Genomic DNA, 27073 nt, shown 5'->3' on the forward strand with positions numbered 1-27073 from the left:
TCGTCATCTTCCGCGCAGCTGACACGAGAGCTGAAGACGGTAACACAAGCCAAATGAATTGAGAGGAGTACACGTGTTACTGTAGAGAATTTCAAGCAACACCAGCCAGACAGACCACCCATTAGCCACAGTGTGGCGGTGAATGCTCTAGAAATTCCGTGAGAGAAGCTACGGGAGAAGCAACACAAACTGTTATGCTGACATCATTCAGTAAGAGTCCACAGCACAGTACTCGCCGCGTCTCGCTGGAAACTATATCACCATACATCAGTGATGAGAACATTGGCCACACATTAATGTCACCCTTACAAAATCCAAACAGAACAACATCTCACTGAGGGCGATCCAGATAGTCGAGTTAATTTGTAGAATGGATGACACAGAAGCGGACAAAAACCGTTATTTTCTCTATGAATTACTAGTTACAGATGAAGATAATTACTTTGTCCCGGGGAGATAAATGAAAAGAATCACATATACCCATCACTAGACGGGTAAATCGAACATATCTGACGCATCAAGAGTGTAGTTTACATGTCTGGAGTGATACACCGTTCTTAGTAGAAACTCTGGACAGTCCTCGATAATATAACACTAAATCGGACAGCTTCATTCAGGATGTGGTCATGGGCAAGTCCAAGAGTGATAGCTACTATTTGCCACTCTGTCACATTTTAATGTCGATCCATACCAGCCGGCCGTTGTGACCGAGCGGTTCTAGGCGCTTCAGTCTGGAACCGCGCGACCGCTACGTCGCAGGTTCGAATCCTGCCTCGGGCATGGATTTATGTGATGTCCTTAGGTTAGTTAGGTTTAAGTAGTTCTAATTTCTAGGGGACTGATGAGCTCAGATTTAAGTACCAGAGTGCTCACAGCCATTTGAACTATTTGATCATCTCACTGCGCTGATGGCATACAAACTACTGGAACAAACACACCAGCTCGCAGCCAAGACTTAGGTCAACGGTAGCAGGTCACATGACCATCGGTGAACCTATAAAATAAGATGCAAAGAGTTTAAAACTGTGCATAAAGCCATTTCAAAGTAAGACTAATTTTAAAAAGTGCTATTTAGAAAATGAATGTGCAGTCGTTATCGGACAAAACATGTATCACCATCTACAACATTTTACTGTTATTGTTAATTTCGTTGTTTCTCTCTGCCGCAGCCCGTGGTACAACTGAGGCGAAAATTGCGGCAGGCTGAGCAGCTGGAACGGACGTCTTCACTCTCGCGAAACGTCAACGGCTACCGTGGTAGTCTTCCTCCGCAGCGAACTTCGTCATCCAGGGTGAGTGACCCAACCAACCAAGCACGCGTACCTAGCACAGATGGTGCAACAACAAACTTTTACTGGTTTGGCGGGGGGGGGGGGGGGGGGTCACGGAAGGAGAAGGATGGTTTAATTATTCAACCTAGTTTTTCTTGTTTGTCGTTCGTCACTGAATTAAACTAGCCAACTCTCCGTTCACTAACATACTTCCATGAAACCCAGATAAGCAATCTTCTGATTTATCTCCATTACGTTATACAGGATGAGTCACTAACTATTACCACCAACAATAACTCCGAAAGGATGATAGGAGCTGAAACGTTTGTGGGACAAATGTTGCATGGGACAACGGGGGGCCGTAATATGACGTTGGTTTTTTGTTGCTGGGTGCGGCTGCTTCAGAGATATGAAGGTGAACTTGTGTTTTTTTTTTTAAATGTGATGCTATATTTGGGTACTTATTTACTGATAGCGGCTATTGAGACGAATCCAATGACGTGTAACAGTAAGGTCTTTGAAGGTCACAAAGGTGGCATGAACATCCATTTACAGAAGATGTTCGAAGTGATAACCATTGGTATCAATGCAGTGCTACAATCTTCTTATCATGGATTGAGTGGTATTCCGTATCACTTCGGAACTTATCGAATCACATACTCTGCCAATTTTCTCTTGTACATCGTGCAAACAGTAAATATTCGCCAAATACGGCGTATCCATCTAACGTGCCATTGGCACGTAAACACCATTTGACGGTTTCACAATCCAATACGAATAGGAACTGTAAGACTAGTATCGTCGAATCAAGTGAATGTGAATGATGTATTCCTTCGAAGAACAAATGCTTTTCATTTACAGAGAATGCCAACTAAATACAGTGAGAGCTAGAGACCTATACGCTGAAAGATATCCTCAGCGTACTCACCCTACATGTCGTACATTTAAATATGTGTATGATAAATTGAGAACAATTGGACCTTTAACGCATCGGAAAGGAAAGTTACTAACGAAGAAACGGAAATTGGTACTCTTGCCACTGTGATTCGAGATCCTCGTGTTAGTTCGCGTCAAATCGCAAGAGAATCTGGCATGAGCCAGAGTAGTTTTGTTCGTGTTTTGCATCGCCATAAATATCATCCTTACCATATCAGTCTCCACCCAGAATTAAATGGTATGGATTGTATGCGTCGCATTGAATTCTACCGATGGGCTCAACTTCAGATTCAGAGGGATGACACATTTATTAATTTGATTATATTTACTGACGAGGCTAAATTACCAACCATGGAAATGTTAATTTGCACAACATACATTATTGGGCAACTGATAATCCAATTTGGCTGCGGCAAGCTGAGCACCAAAAACCGTGGTCAGTGAATGTATGCTGTGGGATTCTGAAGGACAGAATTATAACCTCTATTTCATCGAAGGAAATTCCTGCAAGAAACATTAGATCCGTTATTGGAAGAAATACAAGTACCTTTAGGAACAAGGAACAGAATGTGGTATCAACACAATGGGTGTCCGACACATTTTTCGCTGATGCCTAGAAATGAGTTCCAGAGACAATTCCAAAATCGTTGGATTGGACGCGGAGGAGATGTGTCGTGGCCGGCTCGTTCGCCAGAATTGACGCCTCTGGATTTTTTCTTGTGGGGATTCGTCAAAGATATTGTTTATAAAGACATTCCAACTAAACCTGAAGATATGCGAGAGAGAATTGTCAGAGCATGTGCTTCGATAAGTGCCGATGTGATAAGGAATACCACTCGGTCCATGATAAGAAGATTGCAGCACTGCAGTGATACCAATGGTCATCACTTCGAACACCTTCTGTAAATGGACGTTCATGCCACTTTTGTGACCTTCGTTGACCTTCAAAGACCTTACTGTTACACATCATCGGATTCGTCTTGATAACCGCTATCAGAAAATAAGTACCAAACTACAGCATCTAATTTAAAAAAAACTAAGTTGACCTTCATATCTCTGACGCGATCCCACCTAGCAACAAAAAACCAACGCCATATTACGGCCCCCGTTGTCCCACGCAACATTTGTCCCACAGACTTTTCAGTTACTACCATACTTTCGGAGTTATTCTACACTCCTGGAAATGGAAAAAAGAACACATTGACACCGGTGTGTCAGACCCACCATACTTGCTCCGGACACTGCGAGAGGGCTGTACAAACAATGATCACACGCACGGCACAGCGGACACACCAGGAACCGCGGTGTTGGCCGTCGAATGGCGCTAGCTGCGCAGCATTTGTGCACCGCCGCCGTCAGTGTCAGCCAGTTTGCCGTGGCATACGGAGCTCAATCGCAGTCTTTAACACTGGCAGCATGCCGCGACAGCGTGGACGTGAACCGTATGTGCAGTTGACGGACTTTGAGCGAGGGCGTATAGTGGGCATGCGGGAGGCCGGGTGGACGTACCGCCGAATTGCTCAACACGTGGGGCGTGAGGTCTCCACAGTACATCGATGTTGTCCCCAGTGGTCGGCGGAAGGTGCACGTGCCCGTCGACCTGGGACCGGACCGCAGCGTCGCACGGATGCGCGCCAAGACCGTAGGATCCTACGCAGTGCCGTAGGGGACCGCACCGCCACTTCCCAGCAAATTAGGGACACTGTTGCTCCTGGGGTATCGGCGAGGACCATTCGCAACCGTCTCCATGAAGCTGGGCTACGGTCCCGCACACCGTTAGGCCGTCTTCCACTCACGCCCCAACATCGTGCAGCCCGCCTCCAGTGGTGTCGCGACAGGCGTGAATGGAGGGACGAATGGAGACGTGTCGTCTTCAGCGATGAGAGTCGCTTCTGCCTTGGTGCCAATGATGGTCGTATGCGTGTTTGGCGCCGTACAGGTGAGCGCCACAATCAGGACTGCATACGACCGAGGCACACAGGGCCAACACCCGGCATCATGGTGTGGGGAGCGATCTCCTACACTGGCCGTACACCTCTGGTGATCGTCGAGGGGACACTGAATAGTGCACGGTACATCCAAACTGTCATCGAACCCATCGTTCTACCATTCCTAGACCGGCAAGGGAACTTGCTGTTCCAACAGGACAATGCACGTCCGCATGTATCCCGTGCCACCCAACGTGCTTTAGAAGGTGTAAGTCAACTACCCTCGCCAGCAAGATCTCCGGATCTGTCCCCCATTGAGCATGTCCAGCACGAACGCTGGTCCAACTGAGGCGCCAGGTGGAAATGGCATGGCAAGCCGTTCCACAGGACTACATCCAGCATCTCTACGATCGTCTCCATGGGAGAATAGCAGCCTGCATTACTGCGAAAGGTGGATATACACTGTACTAGTGCCGACATTGTGCATGCTCTGTTGCCTGTGTCTATGTGCCTGTGGTTCTGTCAGTGTGATCATGTGATGTATCTGACCCCAGGAATGTGTCAATAAAGTTTCCCCTTCCTGGGACAATGAATTCACGGTGTTCTCATTTCAATTTCCAGGAGTGTATGATTCAATAGTTAGTGGCTCACCCTGTATTAGTCGTATCCCAAGAACCCTAAGAGAGTGATCGTCGGGATGTGGGAAAAAGTCAAATACGAACATTTAATTTAAGTGCAGTATAAAAAATAGCTAAAAATTGCAAAAACTAGTGAATTATAGCGTTTATTCTAGTTATAAAATAACCTAAAACATTTAGTTTAAGAGTTTATGTGAAAATACAGTGGAGTAGAAGGAGAGGACGAACATAAAAATCTCCAATTCAGTCCTAAACACCGTCACATTATCTATGTAACATTTAATGTGCTTTGGCGTGTTGTCTACCAATGCATCCAGTTCCATTCCGCGCTAATGTTATCGCTTGAAATAGGTAAGTGGTTGTTTTTGTTCCTAGTAGTATATCCATGTTCATCACTGATGTGTGAGAAAAGAAAAATATTGGTAATTGCGAAGGACGTTAATATATTAAGTAATATGCAAAATTTCAAATTTTCAAATAGGTCTCTGCAGGATATTTCAGATAAGACATCAAATGCAATTCTTATAACTTTCTGTATTATAAAGCCACTGTGTTGGTAGTTCAGTTTCCCCCCAAAAAATCATTCTCTAACTCATTAGTGAATGAAAATATGCAACATGAAGTGGTTTCTTCATTTTTAAATCACCTGTAGAAGTAACCAGGCTTACTGCAGAAATAGTTAAACTTAGGCGCTTCGTTAATTCTAGGCAGTGGGCTTTCCAATTAAGGTCGCGATCTATCTATATATGCAAAAAATTAACACTTTCTACTTATCGATTTCATTGTTTGTGGATCTTGTTTTGACAGCTTGTGGAGTTTGTATTGCCCAGCCCTGGTGCTTCCCTGTTTTATATCTACTCTTGGAAGCAATACTTACAATTTTCTTTATGCATAAGCACATAATTATATTACGGAAAGAAGACATTTACGGAATAAATAATTACTTTTTCATCAAGTTGTATCAACAATCCAGCGATGTTATCCCCCCCTCCCATTTTGATACAACTCGCGGCAATTTCTGGTTATTTACTGACAAGATGTTTTTATAAATAAAAAAAAAAGATTTTTTTATTTTTTATTTTTTTCCGAACTTAGGTGATTCATTTACATTTGACTGCGAATTTTAGATTCTTTTTTCTTCATCTCAGAGTTAAATATGAAGAAAGATTTGTGCATAACGTCTCGTCGACATCGAGGTCATTAGAGTCAGAGAGTACTCTTGGAGTGTTTTGTTAAGGGTAGTGAACGAAATAGACCGTGAGCTTCCAAAGGAACCATCGCCATAGTTGCTTGGAGAGAGTTAATCTCGTTGACAGCACGTGAATTTGAACCCCCGTTCTCCCGACTGCGAGTCCAGTTACTAACCATTACGCCACCTCGCTCAGTAGAAATGAGATTGTAATTACTCTGATACGTATATGTAAAATCACTAACACCGTCTCCGACTTTTGTAGTTATTCGAGCTTTTTTATAGCCTTTCTTTTCAAGGGAGGAGAAATATATTATTTTTATTATTTTTTCCATATAATATAAAGTCTGCTTTTGAGGTAACCAAAAAAGAACGAGGTCAAAGTTAAATATTAATTCTGAAACGCAAATTCAAATTTATTTTCGTTTCAAATATGCGCTTGCTAACTTCTAGCTCCACTGTGTTCTCCAATGATACCAAACTTGGCTTTTCCTAGAGTTAAAAAATTAATTTCCATCTCCTCAGAGCCAATTAATTACAAATGTCACCAGCAGATCTCATCCACTTCCAGCGTTGGCCTCTATCTAATAATACTCAGCACAATAAATTTATTACATTAGTTCATGAATATTCGAAGCAACATTTCCTTTAAGTTGCAAATAGCGCTTTTTGCTAGTTTTTCTACAGCTCCTCAGTGTGACAAGAAAAAAGAGAAATTTGTCTGTTTCTTGCTTGAGTTTACAACTAATGAAGTCACACATCGACCCGAACTACCCAGTAAAGAACAGCAGCAGCAGTAACCTCTGTTTCACCGTCTAACTATCGCATCCGAGTCTTTTTCAACACTTAATTCAAATTACCTGCAGTCCACCAAACACACTAAAAAGGAACAGTAGTTCCTCTCAGCGGATAAAGTTCTGCCAGTGGAAACCGGATAACAATCGGAAATACGACCGATCAAAAACTATTCTCTCTTAAACATCGATATACATGGTCCGAGACGTTATTGACTCAGAGATACACACAGCAGGTTGTATTTAGATGAACCCAATAATTTTACTTCCCTAAAACCATTTAGGTGAATCTATACAGCCGACTCACCGATCCATTGTGTGTGCACACAACTTGCTTTCTTATCCTCCGTCTCGGCAATTGCAACGCTATTCTCTTCCTCGTATTACTCTACAACATTATCATGAAATCTACATATTAAATCAGAGGGTACAGGGTGAATCACCTAAAAGTTCCACCGAAAATATTATGGAAATGGAATGTGCTATTGATGTGCTCGTATTGTTAGCCAAGCAGAGGCTCGCATCAGCAGATTGGAATAATACTTAGAATGTCTATTTTTTGTGAGAACATACATTTCTTTAAACGTAACTATGCCTATTGACATTAATACACTAAAAGTAGGGTGAATCAGAATGATAGAGGTGTTTGTTGCAGGATTCTAGTGCGGATCGTTTACAAGATATCGTATTTTGAAAATTTCCTACGCCGACCCTTGTACAATATCTGTGGCAGCACACACTAAAGAACAACACAAGTGTATAAATTATTTATATGGTTTCTGCAACGAGACAGATGACCATTAAAGGTTGTGTTCAAAATGACCACCGGCATCGGGAATACTCACTTCCCGGCTGGTATGGAACGACTGTTACACACGTGCTAGCATTTGAGCGAAGATGAACGAGCAAGCTGTAGTAATACGTCGTTGCATATCATCGGATGCAGTTGTCAACAGTGCAGAAGTACATGTTTCGTCGGTTTATCTCACCATGACTGATAAACGTGACTTCATCACTAAACAATATACATGGTACATCTGGAATATATTGACACGCAGACGTTAACACGATTCTCATAATCGTTTCCATACAGCTCTTGATGGAGAGAGAGAGATGTCACAGGAATGAAACATATGCCGATGGAGAATGCGTAGGACACTTGCCTGTCTCATGTCAGTTCCTCGTACGATTGTGAGGCAGGTACCAAGCAAGCGGATCAACTGCAACAACAGCAAGAACATTAATTTCCCCCTCTTGTGTCGTCACTTGTTTCCTTCTATTACGTTGTCTAGGTGTTACACTACTACACTACTGGCCATTAAAATTGCTACACCAAGAAGAAATGCAGATGATAAACGGGTATTCATTGGACAAATATATTATACTAGAACTGACATGTGATTACATTTTTACGCAATTTGGGTGCATAGATCCTGAATATTCAGTACCCAGAACAAACACCTCTGGCCGTAATAACGGCCTTGATACGTCTGGGCATTGAGCCAAACAGAGCTTGGACGGCGTGTACAGGCACAGCTGCCCATGCAACTTCAACACCATACCACAGTTCATCAAGAGTAGAGACTGGCGTATTGTGACGAGCCAGTTGCTCGGCCACTAGTGACCAGACGTTTTCAATTGGTGAGAGATCTGAAGAATGTAATGGCCAGGGCAGCAGCCGAACGTTTTCTGTATTCAGAAAGGCCCGTACAGGACCTGCAACATGCGGTCGTGCATTATCCTGCTGAAATGTAGGGTTTCGCAGAGATCGAAAGAAGGGTAGAGCCACGGGTCGTAACACATCTGAAATGTAACGTCCACTGTTCAAACTGCCGTGAATGCGAACAAGAGGTGACATATCATCACGCCGGGCGATGACGAATACACGCTTCCAATGTGCGTTCACCGCGATGTCGCCAAACACGGGTACGACCATCACGATGCTGTAAACAGAACCTGGATTCATCCGAAAAAATGACGTTTTGCCATTCGTGCACCCAGGTTCGTCTTTGAGTACACCAGGCGCTCCTGTCTGTGATGCAGCGTCAAGGGTAACCGCAGCCATGGTCTCCGAGCTGATAGTTCACGCTGCTGATAACGTCGTCGAACTGTTCGTGCAGATGGCTGTCTTGCAAACGTCCCCATCTGTTGACTCAGGGATCGAGACGTGGCTGCAAGATCCGTTACAGCCATGCGGATAAGATGCCTGTCATGTCGACTGCTAGTGATACGAGGCCGATGGGATCCAGCACGGCGTTCCGTATTACGCCCCTGAACTCATCGATTCCATATTCTGCTAACAGTCATTGGATCTCGACCTACACGAGCATCTATGTCGCGATACGATAAGTCGCAATAGCGACAGGCTCCGTACACGATGCATCACAACAACGTTTCCCCAGGAAACGCCGGTCAACTGCTGCTTGCGTATGAGAAATCGGTTGGAAACTTTCCTCATGTCAGCACGTTGTAGGTGTCGCCAACCTTGTGTGAATGCTCTCAAAAGGCGCCAACCTTGTGTGAATGCTCTGAAAAGCTAATCATTTGCATATCACAGCATCTTCTCCCTGTCGGTCAAATTTCGCGTCTGTAGCACGTCAGCCCGCACCTCGTGGTCGTGCGGTAGCGTTTTCGCTTCCCTATGCCCGGGTTCCCGGGCTCGATTCCCGGCGGGGTCAGGGATTTTCTCTGCTTCGTGATGGCTGGGTGTTATGTGATGTCCTTAGGTTAGTTAGATTTAAGTAGTTCTAAGTTCTAGGGAACTGGTGACCATAGATGTTAAGTCCCATAGTGCTCAGGGCCATTTGAACCATTTTTTTGTAGCACGTCATCTTCGTGGTGTAGCAATTTTAATGGCCAGTAGTGTACTTGCACTAACTGGTTGAAGAGGCTGGTAAATAAATGCTGAGATTATTGTCTATTGAGATATTTTGCAGCATATACTGCACAAATACGAAATGTATTCTTCCTATACTCTCCATACATCATGAGCATGTCAGTTTTTTATCTACTGGTAAATGCCGTCGTCCACTCACGAGCTACTGCTTGGACTGTTAGACACTAAATGACGAACAAATCGCAATGCAATCACGGAACACACAATAACACTCTAACAATTTCGCACTTAGCAAGTACGCAGGTTAAATGGCACATACAAGTGTCGGTGAGGAAACTTTGCACAATACTATATGACGTAAACGACTCGCACTAGACTCCTGCAACAAACATCACTGACATTCTGATTTACGCTACTTTTAGTTTGTTAGTGACAGTAGGCACTGCTCCATTTCAAAAAGTGTAAGTTTGCCAAAAAATGTACTAAGTATTATTACAGCCTGTTTAGTGGTTAACAATACGAGCCCCTGACAACCAATTCATTCTGCGAAAACAGCACTTTCCATTTGCTCCATATTTGCGGCAGAAGTTCCAGGTGGTTCACTCTGTATAGGGATAACAGTTTTATATAATCGTTAACAACAAAATTCATCGTACGTCCAACTAAAGACCACTTGTATTTAACATAGTACAACTAATACCTTCATGGCGCCATATACTCAGTTTTGCCCTGTCACAAGTTCTATGAGGAGAACTCAACTTTGTGTACTGAGTCTATTCACAATTCAATGACAATCCATTTGCCTTGCACCATCTCTTGATGTTTTCGAGTATTTCGTTAGCTGTCTTTTCAATACTCCTACGGTTGTATCATCTTCAAAGAGGAGATCATTCGTATCTTTTGAAACTGCTAGTGTAAGGTCATTTATGTGTATCAGAAACAACAGAAGACCCGAAATGAAGCCATGTGGTAAAGCATTTTTGACTGCTTCAAATTCCGAGTTTATGTTGTTATGTGATCGGCACGTATCTAATACACTTTGTGTTCTATCACTCACATAAGACACAAACTATGAACCTGCTCTGTCTATTCTTCCGTAATATGTCAACTTTTGCCTGGAGATTTCAACCTACGCAGTTGACAGTCGGTTTTGGTATGCAAACTATTCATCGCTGAGTATGTTTTCCCGTACTATAAAGGCTATTGTACATTATCTTCTCGAAAACATTTGGAAATACTACCTGCAATCACATGGGGAAGTAATTCTTTATTATTGTACTAGCCGAGTTCACATTGTTGCCTGGGTATGTAGTTATTCCAGTCCTCTGTTACTCCACCTCCGCCTTCCCTCTCTCTCTGTCCATCTCGTCCTCCGTCTCTCCTCTGATCATCTTTTCTTCCCCTTCTTTGTCCATTTCCTCCTCCCCTATCTCTGCCCACTTCATACACCTTTCTCTATCCATCTTCTCCTGCCCCTCCCTCTGAAAATCTCCACCTCTCATCTACCGACCTTTTCTTCCCTCTATCCATCTCCTCCTCGCCTTCTCTGTCCACCCCCTTCTCCTCTCTCTGTTCATCTCTTTCTCCCTTTCTCTGTCCATCTTTTACTCCCCCACCCCCCCCCCACCCATCACTCCTTCTCTACCTTCCACCTCTCTCTGTCCATCTCCTCCTTTCCTCTCTTTGGTTATTCATCTCCACCACCTTTATCTGACCATCACAGACACCCCAGTAGAAGGTTGATGGTTCTTGCCCCACAGTATTGTATTTTAGATATGCTATGTGATCAACCCCCCCCCCCCCCCTCCCACATGAACCATGGACCTCGCCGTTGGTGAGGAGGCTTGCGTGCCTTAGCGATACAGATAGCCGTACCGTAGGTACAATCACAACGGAGGGGTATCTGCTGAGAGGCCAGACAAACGTGTGGTTCCTGAAGAGGAGCAACAGCCTTTTCAGTAGTTGCAAGGGCAACAGTCTGGATGATTGATTGATCTGGCCTTGTAACAATAACCAAAACGCCCTTGCTGTGCTGGTACTGCGAACGGCTGAAAGCAAGGGGAAACTACGGCCGTCATTTTTCCCGTCGGCATGCAGCTTTACTGTATGATTAAATGATGATGGCGTCCTCTTGGGTAAAAAAAAATCCGGAGGTAAAATAGTCCCCCATTCGGATCTCCGGGCGGGGACTACTCAAGAGGATGTCGTTGTCAGGAGAAAGAAAACTGGCGTTCTACGGATCGGAGCGTGGAATGTAGGATCCCATAATCGGGCAGGTAGGTTAGAAAATTTAAAAAGGGAAATGGATAGGTTAAAGTTAGATATAGTGGGAATTAGTGAAGTTCGGTGGCAGGAGGAACAAGACTTTTGGTCAGGCAAATACAGGGTTATAAATACAAAATCAAATAGGGGTAATGCGGGAGTTGGTTTAATAATGAATAGGAGAATAGGAATGCGGGTAAGCTACTACAAACAGCATAGTGAACGCACTATTGTGGCCAAGATAGATACGAAGCCCACTCCTACTACAGTAGTACAAGTTTATATGCCAACTAGCTCTGCAGATGACGGAGAAATTGAAGAAATGTATGATGAAATAAAATAAATTATTCAGATAGTGAAGGGAGACGAAAATTTAATAGTCATGGGTGACTGGAATTCGAATGTAGGAAAAGGGAGAGAAGGAAACATAGTGGGTGAATATGGATTGGGGCTAAGAAATGAAAGAGGAAGCAGCCTCGTAGAGTTTTGCACAGAGCACAACTTAATCATAGCTAACACTTTGTTTAAGAATCATGAAAGAAGGTTGTATACATGGAAGAACCCTGGAGATACTAAAAGGTATCAGATAGATTATATAATGATAAGACAGAGATTTAGGAACCAGGTTTTAAATTTTAAGACATTTCCAGGGGCAGATGTGGACCCAGTTCTAAGCAAAGAAGGGAAGGCAGAAAGGTGGAAGGAGTATATAGAGGGTCTATACAAGGGCGATGTACTTAAGGACAATATTATGGAAATGGAAGAGGATGTAGATGAAGATGAAATGGGAGATACGATACTGCGTGAAGAATTTGACAGAGCACTGAAAGACCTGAGTCGAAACAAGGCCCCCTGAGTAGACAACATTCCATTAGAACTACTGACGGCCTTGGGAGAGCCAGTCCTGACAAAACTCTACCATCTGGTGAGCAAGATGTATGAAACAGGCGAAATACCCTCAGACTTCATGAAGAATATAATAATTCCAATCCCAAAGAAAGCAGGTGTTGACAGATGTGAAAATTACCGAACAATCAGTTTAATAAGCCACAGCTGCAAAATACTGACACGAATTCTTTACAGACGAATGGAAAAAGTCGTAGAAGCCGACCTCGTGGAAGATCAGTTTGGATTCCGTAGAAATAGTGGAACACGTGAGGCAATACTGGCCTTACGACTTATCTTAGAAGAAAGATTAAGGAAAGGCAAACCTACGTTTCTAGCATTTGTAGACTTAGAGAAAGATCTTGACAATGTTGATTGGAATACTCTCTTTCAAATTCTAAAGGTGGCAGGGGTAAAATACAGGGAGCGAAAGGCTATTTACAATTTGTACAGAAACCAGATGGCAGTTATAAGAGTCGAAGGGCATGAAAGCGAGGCAGTGGTTGGGAAGGGAGTGAGATGTTTTTCAATCTGTATATTGAGCAAGCAGTAAAGGAAACAAAACAAAATTTCGGAGTAGGTATTAAAGTCCATGGAGAAGAAATAAAAACTTTGAGGTTCGCCAATGACATTGTAATTCTGTCAGAGACAGCAAAGGACTTGGAAGAGCAGTTGAATGGAATGGACAGTGTCTTGAAAGGAGGATATAAGATCAACATCAACAAAAGCAAAATGAGGATAATGTAATGTAGTCGAATTAAGTTGGGTGATGCTGAGGGAATTAGATTAGGAAATGAGACACTTAAAGTAGTAAAGGAGTTTTGCTATTTGGGGAGCAAAATAAATGATGATGGTCGAAGTAGAGAGAATATGAAATGTAGACTGTCAATGGCAAGGAAAGCGTTTCTGAAGAAGAGAAATTTGTTAACATCGAGTATTAATTTAAGTGTGAGGAAGTCATTTCTGAAAGTATTTGTATGGAGTGTAGCCATGTATGGAAGTGAAACATGGACGATTAATAGTTTGGACAAGAAGAGAATAGAAGCTTTCGAAATGTGGTGCTACAGAAGAATGCTGAAGATCAGATGGGTAGATCACATAACTAATGAGGAAGTATTGAATAGGATTGGGGAGAAGAGAAGTTTGTGGCACAACTTGACCAGGAGGAGGGATCGGTTGGTAGGACATGTTCTGAGGTATCAAGGGATCACCAATTTAGTATTGGAGGGCAGCGTGGAGGGTAAAAATCGTAGAGGGAGTCCAAGAGATGAATACACTAAGGAGATTCAGAAGGATGTATGTTGCAGTAGGTACTGGGAGATGAAGAAGCTTGCACAGGATAGAGTAGCATGGAGAACTGCATCAAACCAGTCTCAGGACTGAAGACCACAACAACAACAACATGTGTTCAAAAGTATCCGGACACCCCCAAAAACATACGGTTTTCATATTAAGTACATTCTGCTGCCACCTACTGCCAGGTACTCCATATCAGCGACCTCAGCAGTCATGAGACATCGTGAGAGAGCAGAATGGGGCGCTCCACAGAACTCACGGACGTCGAATGTGGTCAGATGATTGGGTGTCACTTGTGACATGTCTGTACGCGAGATTTCCACTGTTTTCGATGTGATAGTGAAGTGGAAACGTGAAGGGACACGTACAGCACAAAAGCGTACAGGCGGGCCTCGTCTGTTGACTGACCGATACCGCCGACAGTTGAAAAGGGTCGTAATGTGTAATAGGCAGACATCTATCCAGACCATCACACAATTCCAAACTGCAGCAGGATGCACTGCAAGTACTATGACAGTTAAGCAGAAGGTGAGAAAACATGGATTTCATGGTCGAGCGGCTGCTCATAAGCCACACATCTCGTCGGTAAATGCCTCGCTTGGTGTGAGGAGCTTAAACATTGAACGATTAAACAGTGGAGTGGAAAAACGTTGTGTGGAGTGACGAATCACGGTACACAATGTGGCGATCCGATGGCAGCGTGTGGATATGGCAAATGCCCGGTGAAAGTAATCTGCCAGCGTGTGTAGTACCAACAGTGAAATTCGGTGGCGATGGTGTTATGGTGTGGTCGTGTTTATCATGGAGGGGACTTGTTTTGAGTGACACTATCACAGCAGAGGCCTACACTGCTGTTTTAAGCACTGTTGAAGAGCAATTCGGGGACGGCGATTGCATCTTTTAACACAGTCGAGCAACTGTTCATAATGCATGGCTTGTGACGGAGTGGTTACACGACAATAACATCCCTGTAATTGACTGACCTGCACAGAGCCCTGACCTGAATCCTGTAGAACACCTTTGGGATGTTTTGGAACTTCGACTTCGTGCCAGGCCTCACCGACCGACATCGATACCTCTCCTCAGGGCAGCACTCCCTGAAGAATGGGCTGCCATTCCCCAAGAAACCTCCCAGCACTGATTAAATGTATGCCTGCGAGAGTGGCAGCTGTCATCAAGACTAAGGGTGGGCCAACACCATATTGAATTCCAGCATTATCGATGGAGGGCGCCACGAACTTGTAAGTTATTTTCAGCCAGATGTCCCGATACTTTCGATCACATAGTGTATTTCATGCATATTTCACTCATATTTGTACACTTATTTCACCGGTATCTCTAGCTAATTTCGCCCCGCAGTTTCGTTTTCACGCAGCTCGATGTTTATGATGTCATATCTCCAGAACTATGCGTCGTATAATAATACGATTTTGCAGGTAGATTCAGCGACCTATGTGAACACTGTCTACGGAATGTATTGAGAATAGAGTTAATAGTAAAGAAGTAATAAATTAAAACGCAATCATAATGCGGCAGTTTTTCACTCATCCCAGTGTTTATGATGTCATATCTCCTGAACTATGTTGCATACAATGACATAATGTTGGAGATGCATTCAGCGGCATAAGCGAATACTGTCTGCGAAATGTGTTGAGAATAGAGTTAGTGATAAAGAAGAAATAAATAAAAAAAAGTCATACCTGATGCGACAGTTTTACTGCATGTACAGCGTCGTCTCATCATTTTGAGAGGAATGTCAGCGATGCAAATTTTCATAAAGGTTTGAAATTAGGTGTACAGTTTGTTGCAAGTGACTAAGTGCTCTCATTTCAAATACTGGACGAATGAAGTATGGCTGTTTGTGCGTCGTAGGCTATAATTCTTTTTCATTCCCATCCCTTTGATAGATAGGTGGCTTTACCTCAATACCACTTCTTTCCAAACAGTTAGTGATGTGTGTACCAAGTTTGCTTCGGATGTATCCCGTAGTTTGGAAAGAGATATGGAACATACACACATACATATTTTATAATATTTATGAATTTTCCTGCAGTCGATACCGAGAATACATTACTATGGACAACGTTTATTAATTAGTCTCTGAGATAGCCTAACTCATCGAGACCACAATGTTTGCCAAATTGCGGTACCATAAAGAGCGATAGGGAAAGCTCGAAACCTTGACCTCCAATGGTTTTTGTTACCATTGCTTTTGTTTTGCAAAGCCACCTTGCGCTGCAATACGTCAAAGAAATGAAGGAAAGAAAGCTTCATCTCTTGAAGTAATCCTTCATAACACAAAGAGTAATTCTGATTTCTGAATTTTGATTGATTGGTGCGAGCGGTATACGGTTTAGCGTTTAGTGGCCTCGAAGAAAGCTTGATTGATAGCTTTATGTTTACACTACTCTCTCTCACGTCGTGCTTAACTGATAGGCCTAATAATGAATTCGCGATCCTTAATATCGTAACAGAATAAAGTGGCTGCAGATATTCTTCTATTGACGACTTAAAGCACTTTTTTCTGTTGAATTCTTCTGTCCGAGATGTTGCAGATGTTTATTTGTCATTCAATCAGATAAGCTTACGTAATCTTGTTTTAAATATAGATTTGAGATCTAAATTGCAAGCGGCCTCGGAGTCTGAATAGATGACGTGAACAGCATTTAATCTGTTTTACGAACAAACTTCTGCTCACAGAATCTAAAGACAGTTGCGCTAAACTCTTCTATTTCCAACTGGTTGTAGCAATTTAATAGACAAAATATTTTGCACAAACTCCTTCTGGAACGGTAACGACGCTACCAAATCATTGCAGCCCATACTACAATACCTAATACAACGAGGAAGATTTTATGGAAAAACGTAGTGTGTACTAAGCAAGGAGAATTGACTACACCATCTACTTTGAACAAATCTGCTTTGATTCCAAACACCCGAGCAGTACTCAAAAAAGGTCAGTACTAGTGTTGTATACGCAATATCCTTCATAGATGAGTTACACTTTCCAAAAATTGTCCTAATAAACCAACTGCCCCTACATTCTCGTTCCATTTCATATCACTTTGTAACGTTATGCCCATTTATTTAATCGTCATGACTATGTCCATCAACACACCGCCAATACTGTATTCAAACATCACAGGGTTGTTTTTCCTACTCATCTGCATTATCTTAAATTTTTCTACATTTAGAGCAACTGCCATTCATTACACCAACTAGAAATTCTGTCTGAATCATCATGTAATCTCCTACAGTTTTATTATTTAAGAAGTCTTCGAACCACTCACATACCTTGGAACCTCATCCTATGCTCGGATCTTCATTAACAGTCAGCAGTACGGCACAGTGTCAAACGCTTCCCAGAACTTTGGAATCCACCAGCTGCCCTTCATCCATGGTTCGCAGGATATAGTGTGGAAAAAAAAACATCAAGCTCAGTTTCTCCTCAACAATGCTTTCTAGATCCGACCTGATTTGTGGGCAGACGATTTCCTGTCTCAAAGAAGTTGATTATAGTAGAACTTACAATATGCTTAACAATCATGCAACAAACCCATGTTAATGTTACTTTTCTTATGTACAGAAGTAGCTTGCGCTTTTTCCCAATTGGTTGGGACATGGGTTCGCTCTTCGTATAATTTGGGAATGATTTCCGTTGCCAACTACCATTACAAATTCAACGTGTCCTGTTAGGGGTATGGGACGAGGGACTTAGTTTTGACGTGTGTGTAGATTGTGTGATACATCCTTGTTTTCGATCTCGAAAACGACTTCCAAAATGATTTAGATAAGATATCTGTATGGTGCGAAAAGTGTCAATTGACCCTGAATAAAGAAAAGTGTGAAGTTATTCACATGAATACTAAAAGAAATCAGCTAAATTTAGATTACGCTATAAGTCACACAAATCTGAGGGCTGTGGATTCGACTAAATACTTAGGAATTACAATTACAAATAACCTAAATTGGAACGATCACATAAATAATATTGTGGGTAGAGCAAACCAAAGACTGCGATTCATTGGCAGAACACTTAGAAGGTGCAACAAGTCTACCAAAGAGACTGCTTAAACCACGCTTGTCCGCCGTATTCTGGAGTATTGCTGTGCGGTGTGGGATCCGCATCGGGTGCGACTGACGGATGACATCGAAAGAGTACAAAGAAGGGCAGCTCGTTTTGTATTATCGCGAAATAGGGGAAATAGTGCCACAGACATGATACGTGAATTGGAGTGGCAATCATTAAAACAAAGGCCTTTTTCGTTGCGACGGGATCTTCTCATGAAATTTCAATCACCAGTTTTCTCCTCCGATTGCTGAAACATTCTGTTGGCACCCACCTACATAGGGTGCACAGAAATAGGGCTCGCACAGAAATATTTAAGTGTTCGTTTTTCCTGCATGCCGTTCGAGAGCGGAACGATAGAGAGACAGCATGAAGGTGGTTCAGTGAACCCTCTGCCAGGCATTTTATTGTGAATAGCAGAGTAATCACGTAGATGTAGATGAAAGGTGAAACAGACGTTCACCCTCGCGATTGTAGAAGGGCAGAAAATGTAGCCATTCTTGACTGCAACGTTTTTCCATTGCAAGTTAATGGGACGATCGGATTCGCTTTGCGGTGAAAATATAAGACGTAAAAGAGCTGCGCGTTTCTTGCTAAATGTTTCTTACTAAACATCGTCTTTGCCGCAGAGGAAAATGTGTTCTAGAGCTAGAAGTCAGAACTCAGACCCAACAAGGGCAACCAGTTTCCATCGAAGAAGATTGTGGTTACCATGGGTACTGTAAAGGATTCCGCGTACTTCAGGATTTAAAAAAAATATCCTGTATAGACCCTGTGGGGTGCAGTGAAATTCCTCAGTTAACGTTTTTCTGCTAATTTATCGTATTCGTATAAGCTATTTTTCGAAATTTCATCAACAGTAGGCCTATTTTATGTCGCTGTTCTGTATACTGAAGTATTAATTTGTCAACACTTTTGTTGGAATGACGGTACAGGACAGCGCATTACTAATTCAAAAGTTTTTACACATTTAAGTTTGGATTTCCCTTATTTAAACTGTAGCCTGCGTCAGTTGTCAAAATTGAAGTTTGAAGAGTTATAAAACACCAAAATATGAGTAGTGCAAGGCTTGAACCAGAGAACGACAGCAGTGCTCCAAATGGCTTGGCAGTGAACTTACGAGCAAGTTCAAATGGTTCTGAGCACTATGGGACTTAACTTCTGCGGTCATCAGTCCCCTAGAACTTAGAACTACTTAAACGTAACTAACCTAAGGACATCACACAAATCCATGCCCGGGGCAGGATTCGAACCTGCGACCGTAGTGGTCGCGCGGTTCCAGACTGTAGCGCCTAGAACTGCCCGGCCACTCCTGCCGGCTACGAGCAAGTATGGCGCGAAAACCCGTAGTTTGAATTGGAAATACGAGTTTTCGATGACAACATTTTTCTTCTAATAATAAAGTGCACGCCTGGAAATCGAAAAATTTTTATGACCTTGCAAAGCAACATATTGCATAAATCCCAATCAAAAACTAAGATTAACTTCTCGTAACTGAGGTTCACAGTTGTGTGGAGTAAACAATTCCATATTCATTTTTGTTTCTTATAAAACAGCAGCTAGTTTTCTCAGGTGGTGTTCGGTGGGCTCATGTTGTATTACACATTATTTTTGTTCGCGTCCGTTCTTCGTACTTTCTTGCATTTGAGAGGAAGCTAAATGTTAGCATCTTTTGACAGATTTGGTCACTAATATTACAAAGCATACTCAGTGGTAAGAAGTAATACCGTTCCAAGCAGAATTACACACTCATTATATGACAAGATGTAATAAAGGCACATAGCAGTTCTCTCAAAAGCTGCTAACATGGAGTTCGTCATAAATGCAAGGAAATATGAAAAAGTAACGGGAACAAACATAAAGTAGAGTAGGAGCAATAAACTTATAACACGTTTAAATCGAGCAGATCACACACGGATTTGTAGTTAAGAACAATGAACATGAGCTCACAGAACATCATGTTACGAAACCAGCTTCTGTTATGAAGCACAAACAAAAATGGACTCATTTATACTAGCCAATATTATGGATGTGAGCAAAAATCAAGCAGAACTTAGGCAACATATTTACAGTGCAATTCAAAGAGTGCGACACACACTACAAGTCGTAATCAGGAACACAATGCGATGAAATCAGCTTCTGTTTACTACGAGACGAAAACAAAGAGGACCATTTTAAACCACCCAGTGAGGAAACGAAGTGATGGACTATAAACCTGAACTGCTCCTAGTACCCTGGCAATGAACCAAGGTCGTGTTACCGGAATCGACTAGACGAGTATCATGAAATTAATTCCCTTTTAGGAGAGCAGCCTAAGGCGCTGCAGTCATGGGCTGTGCGGTTGGTCCCGGCGGAGGTTCGAGTCATCCCTCGGGCATGGGTGTGTGTGTTTGTTCTTAAGCTTAGGAACTGATGACCTTAGCAATTAAGTCCCATAAGATTTCACACACACATAATCTTACCTTGAGTTACAGATAATACGGTAGATGCAAAACATCGTTACGAAGAGCATGTCGTTCATTGTTGATTAGCAATTATATCAAGTAATCAAGCAGCAGCATTTACGGCACACTTCGGTGATTAAGAGTCAAGTGAAACGAAGCTTACAGCTCCGTGTGCTTTTAAAGAAAACTGTATTCGTTGTGACATTCATTGCCAACACTGAGCAACTAGACGAACTTTCATTTTATAAAAAATTCTCTGTCAATGACAGTAAGTTATACAATCAGAACACTCGATGAGTGTAGTGGACATTTCCTGTAGAGCTTTGAATTGCTTTACGAACCAGTATTCCAGGAGTGATATCGATTACTTGCCAAGTAAGTGTGACGTACTACTTTAACGTCGAAAAGAGGAAGTACGGTCTCAAGATATGACACAACGCAGCTTCTGATATCATTAGATAAGCAAACGTGAGTCATTCAAGTATATAGATAGCGAACGCTATCAAAAAGAACTGCAAAAATATCCTTTTGTAAACAGGGACATTGTCTCATCCAACAATAAGGATTTTTATCAAGAATCATTAACTTACTTTCCGTGTGGCGGTGATAAAGAGCGAAGACTCTAGAATAGCGTTGCGAATAAGAAACTGGAATCTTATTTGGGAATAGCACATTTCAAATCCACGACAGGGGCAACCGCCTCCTCCTGGAACTGGGATACATACATTTTATCCATTACAGAATCGTCAAATATTTCTAGATATAATTATCTGTGCATATATCACACCATAGAGCTAGATTTGCTGAGTGCTAGGTGAACTATTGTGACTTTATTAGCAATGACAAATACAGAATGAAGCATGTGTCACCATTTGTTTCATACAATATATGTAACCTGTTGAGCACTTCAACGGCAGTAGCAGTAGAGCTCGGAGAAACAAATGGGTTACGAAATGATTCGTAATTCATGACACCGTCGCTAGGAGATGAGTGTTTATACAACTTGGCCGACAATGGACGACTAATAATGCAGCAGTGATAGGCAGTTGTGTTAACTTTTTAAAGGAACCAAAAGACCTGTTGCGAGTCAGAGGTAGGTTTGCCAACTGTCCGGTTTTAGACTGGACAGTCCGGTTTTTACATAAATACTGTCGTGTGAGGTCGAACGTCCCCACCGGACGACAAAAGTCCGGTTTTCAGGCTCCTGTATATGAGGCTAAATTCGTATTTAATAATTTCATTTTTAAATTTTTTTTCATAAGGCAGATAATGAAAATGGAGTTTTTAATTTTATTATTTGTCGGTTTCAGTGCTTTGTATCCGATTGCGTCACAAGCTGGAAGCCTTGTGGATTTGTTGCAACGAATTCCAATATATTTTAATATAAGTTGGTGTTATCATTTGTTCGACATACCGTGTCAAAGAGGCTTTGTATTTTTATTACACGGTGGTATCCATTGTCGTCATGTTATTCGAAGACCGCGCCAATAAGAACGAACCAGGAAAGACAAGCCAATTATAGCTCGTTTTTTCTTACGACAGTTGCATGTCACTTCCTCGTGGATAATAAAGCAGATTTACAATATCATTTTATGTCTATTTGTTCTTCTGCTCAGTTGTATTATACATATAGTGATAGGCAACAAACATAACAAGCTGTGACATGTCGCATTTTCAATTTATTATCTGTAATTGCAGTAAAGACTTACTAATTTTAAAATGAATACCGCTGTCGAACAAATGTACGCGCCAAGTATACCCATTGTTGCTTACGGCTGATTGATGTAGTGAATTATTTTGTTGTGGTTGTACTACGTGAACCGCACACGGCATGCAGTTAGTTTAAAATTAATGTGTTTAAAAACGGCATCGTAGTGACTGAGTGATACTTGTACGTATATAACATAGTATTAGAGTAAGCTTCTCAAATGTAGCAGGCTAAAAAAGACAGCGCCTAGTGTCATTTCAGTGATAAATGGCTCCAATAAACAGACTTTTCGGGGTAGCTTTCTAGACAAGATGAATATATCGGATATTGTAAAACATGTCGTGATAAATTTAACAGTGAAACACGACTCAGCGAAAGAGATATAGCATCATACCAGTAGCATGACTCATATTGATAAGGTCTGGTATTTACTTAAAAGAAAAAAAACAGCTGTTCAGAGGTGTTCCGAGCCAGCAAGACCTAGTCAGGAAAAGGAAGTGTCAGCAACGGAACTAGTATTAACATATCATGGACTCTAACATCATCACAGTTATCTTTCACAGGACTGTGGGAATGTTCTCCTATCTTACTTTTTGTTTCAAGATTCAAAACTAAAATGCATAAGTCACTGTGGACGGACTAAAGCTGAAGTTATAGTGGAGAATGTATTGGTTCCACATTCTCTCCAACAAATTCTGTAAAAAGTTAGTGCTAGGTTGCATGTGATGCTTCAAATAAAGGAAACATGAGATTATTTCCAGGTGCTATCCGGTACTTCGACCAAGAAATGGAAGCGACTTAAGCTGTTACAGATTTTTACGAAGACGCTGACGAATCATCATCTTCCATAGCCAAGAAGCTTAAAGAGAGCTTCATTGAGAATGATGTTTCGGGATCGCAACTAACTACGTACGGTGCGGACCACTGTTCCGTCAATTACGAGAGAAACCGATCTGTTTTCGTGGTTCAAAAATTGTTCAAATGGCTCTAAGCACTATGGGACTTAACATCTGAGGTCATCAGTCCCCTAGACTTAAAACTACTTAAACCTAACTAACCTACGGACATCACACACACCCATGCCCGTGGCAGGATTCGAACCTGCGACCGCAACAGCACGTGGTTTCGGACAAAAGCGCCTGGAACCGCTCGGCCACAGACTCCGGCCTGTTTTCGTGCAGTTGAAAAAAATGCTTGAAGCACCACAGCATATTGCAGGACATTGTCACAGGCACACAAAATACTAAGAAATATGGACTAAAACTACTGTCATATGATGTTGAATCGTTAGTGGTTAAAGATATTTAATGAGTTTTCTTCAAGCTCGAAGAAGATGAGTGAGCTGAAGAACTTTTTTGTTTTCCTGCAGTAAGAGTACGCCACACTACTCTGACATGTTCCTACATGTTTTTTGGCTCGTTTTTTCTGCTATAGATTGATTGCTCCAGAACTGGTCATTGTTGAGGTGCTATTTTCTAAGCCAGTACTGCTAAAGTTATTTGGAAATTCGTAGCACATGAAAACGACAGTAAAGTGGACGATGAAGTTACACTCTCAAAAATTTACATTTTTTTCACAGTGTTATGCATTTATTTAATACAGCCACAAAACACGTGCAAAGTGTTTACATACAGGTAATTGAAATGTATTATTCCTGAGGTTACATGCAAAAAATATCAATAGACAATGAAATAACGTCTTCCGATTCAAGGTGTTACAAGAGCTGAAAAAATATTCGCAATATGAACAAGCAAAATTTGTCAGAGAAGCTCAGAAAGCCTGTATTAGAATTCTGGAATATCTAGAAAAATGGTTTGACTCTGGTGAATATTCAAGTTTCGAGCTCAGCTCTCAGTTAAATCTTGAAGAGCCACTTGAAATGGAGAAGTTGATGAAATTTATATATTATTTCAACATAAATATAAACTGTGGTGAACTATTTCACGAGATACGTGCACTGAATAACATCTTGCCATTCATTAAGGATTTACCAGACCCAAAAATTTCAAACAAATGGATAACATTTTTTAAGAGATACAAAGCACGTAATTTGTTGATAGTTGTTCAACATGTGCTAGCAGTGCCACCGTCCAATGCGTCTGCAGCGTGGATTTTCAGTGTGATGATAAATATGTGGAGCAATAAAAGGAAAAGACTGAAAGTGAAAACGGGGAAAGCCGAACTATTTGCGACTTTTAGCTACCGTATGAAATGCGCTGAATTTGCTTAATTTGTCAAATCCGACAACGGGGAAGAACTTGTTAAAGCTGTGAAGTCAGGAAAGTAGTATAACTTCAAAATATGACTAGCAAAGAAACTAGAGGCTCGCAGAAATGACTGGATTAGCAGTATTAACAGTGAGTAACGACTTAAATAAGTGCATGCTTCCTATTGTAGCGGCTATAATGTACGTATTGTGTAAAGTGTTGTGAATAATAATAATAACAGTACTATAGTAATAATAATAATAACGATACCACATTTTTCAGTTGTCCAGCTTTGACAAACCTAGTCAGAAGTGTTTTCGCAAACAGTTCTAACACACGGTGGGCCCCTTGCAAGAGTATCATTCTCAGGCTGTATGATCAATTTGTACGGGAAGGATCAATATTAGAAGCGAAGCGACCTTTGCCGAAGTCTGTTCGCCGGAGAAAACTGAAGCGGTACAAAGCGCTCTACAGAGAACTCTCGGCAACACTTTACTGTTGCAAACGGACATTGCATCACGCCACAGACAAAAATTTGAATACAGCTAACAAACACGACTATGACCGGACGGAGAGTTCATAATTTTGTGGGGAAAACGAAGTGGCACGAGGGAACTTTGACACGGCTCGCCCGCTCAGCCACCCAACATGGTGACCACTCAACCAACGACGCCATTGCTCTTCCACGTCGCTCAGTGTTACACTTTTTGTACTTGCAGCGTTCACAGTTTCTATTTTGCTTTTTTTTTCACAGTTCAGTACACCTTCTTCCTGTTTTCATGCTTGATCTGTGTTCCGTTTTTGATGGGTTGTCCACTGGGACCACTTACCACTAATCTGAGAGGGTGGGGGAGGGTTGGGGGAGGTGCAGTGGGGAGTTTCCCTTGACGAATTTCCATGGCGTTTCTATGACAGACAATTCCCCCTCCCCCAATAGTTTAGACCTCAACCCATGTGCCTTTTTTTCTCTGGGGATACCTACAGGAAACAACCTTCCCGAAACGTCCACGTGATTTAATGGAACTCAGACGTCTTATTCTTCAAACCTGCAGTGAAATCACAGAATTATCGCTAATATCAGTGCTAAAGTGAAGGAAATTAGGAATCAAAATGGTGAACATATTGAGCATGTGCTGAGTTGGAAGAATTCTCCACAAAGTGTTTTCAGGGTAGTGTAGGTTCCTTTAACTTTCTCTTGACAGTAAAGCTGTTATTCAATACAAAATGGTGCCATATTACGTGTGCCATCCTATGTAAGTTGGTTTCGTTTGGTTCTTAGAGTTCAAATGGCTCTGAGTACTATGGGACTTAACATCTGAAGTCATTAGTCCCCTAGAACTTAAGAACTACTTAAACCTAACTAACCTAAGGACATCACACACATCCATGCCCGAGGCAGGATTCGAACCTGCGACCGTAGCGGTCGCGCGGTTCCAGACTGAAGCGCCTAGAGCCGCTCCGCCACACCGGCCGTCGTATCTTTTTTTATCATCCCTTACATCTTGTTCTCCACTTTGGAGATTAATACTGAGTGGCATGTTTGCTGCTTGCTTTTGTTAATAATTGACAAGATTTACTCAAGTTTTCAGACTTTTTATGCATTTCAGACTTTTGACTTTCAGGGTAAAAAAATTATTGATATGTGAACAAAATATGTCTTGTGGATATTTGCAGGTTTATTTTAGAGCTCGTTGGTTGCGCTGGGTACGATCACAGGGATGATGTAATTTCAGATTGTTAAATCGAGAAGGTGGAATTTATATTTATATTAATAACAGAAAAAGATGCGCTTTGGATATATAAATGAAGTATGCTTACCTTTGAGGCATGAAAGTAATCTTCCTTAAGGCTACTAGCAGTCGTTTGCCATGAAATGCGTTTATTGTACTTCCTGTCGATTTAATTCTGGGCAGGACGAGAACTTTTACCAGCTTAGCGACTTATCATTTAGTGCCCCCCCCCCCCCCCCCCCTATACACCACCCCCTTTCCTTTTCCCTCGTATACTTCCACTGTCAGTTTCCGCTACTAATTGTAATACGCACTACCTATACTTCTTGCACCTGGGCTCCCCTAACATTCCTCTGAGCTTGGTCCCTAAACGGCCGCTACTAATTGTGATACGTCCTGTACAGAAATAACAGTTTACGCTGCTCTGGAGTCGCTCTCAGCTAGACGCCCGAAGCAGTGGCTTCTGTCGCTTGGGCATTAAACCGCTTATGGATCTGGGGTACACTTTCTCATACTCATCCAGTCACTTATATAAAAACTGACCAGATGCGAGCAGGGCTAGCGCACTTAGAGTTTATAGATAGTTCATTCATTCTTGGAATAGAGAATCTCGACTACTTTTGCTTGTTATCGACATCGATACTGGCAAGATATCTGTCCCAGGGAGTCCAAGACTTACGAGAATGTTTCCATTTCACCAGTGTAAAGGTGACACAAAATCATACATTATTATAATCACCAGTCCTGCATTCAAGCTGACTAGGTCGCGATGACGAAAATCAAACATCAGGCAAGGAATGCCTTTATTGCTCGTATGACGTGTTTCGGAATTTACCCATCATCAGATATCCAGGAGTAATTACTGCACTAGACTAGTCTG

The 27073-nt window shown here is 42.0% G+C and overlaps 1 protein-coding gene across 1 annotated transcript in view; it reads left to right on the forward strand.

Annotated features, from left to right (window-relative positions):
- LOC126354659 (proton channel OtopLc-like) overlaps nt 1-27073 on the forward strand; it is a 220498-nt gene that overhangs the window by 66392 nt on the left and 127033 nt on the right. Inside the window, exon 7 of the mRNA XM_050004434.1 lies at nt 1170-1292. Coding sequence (XP_049860391.1) covers nt 1170-1292 — 123 coding nt within the window. The remainder of the gene's footprint in view (nt 1-1169; nt 1293-27073) is intronic.

Source organism: Schistocerca gregaria, chromosome 3, assembly GCF_023897955.1.
Source record: "Schistocerca gregaria isolate iqSchGreg1 chromosome 3, iqSchGreg1.2, whole genome shotgun sequence".
NCBI classification, from domain to species: domain Eukaryota; kingdom Metazoa; phylum Arthropoda; class Insecta; order Orthoptera; family Acrididae; genus Schistocerca; species Schistocerca gregaria.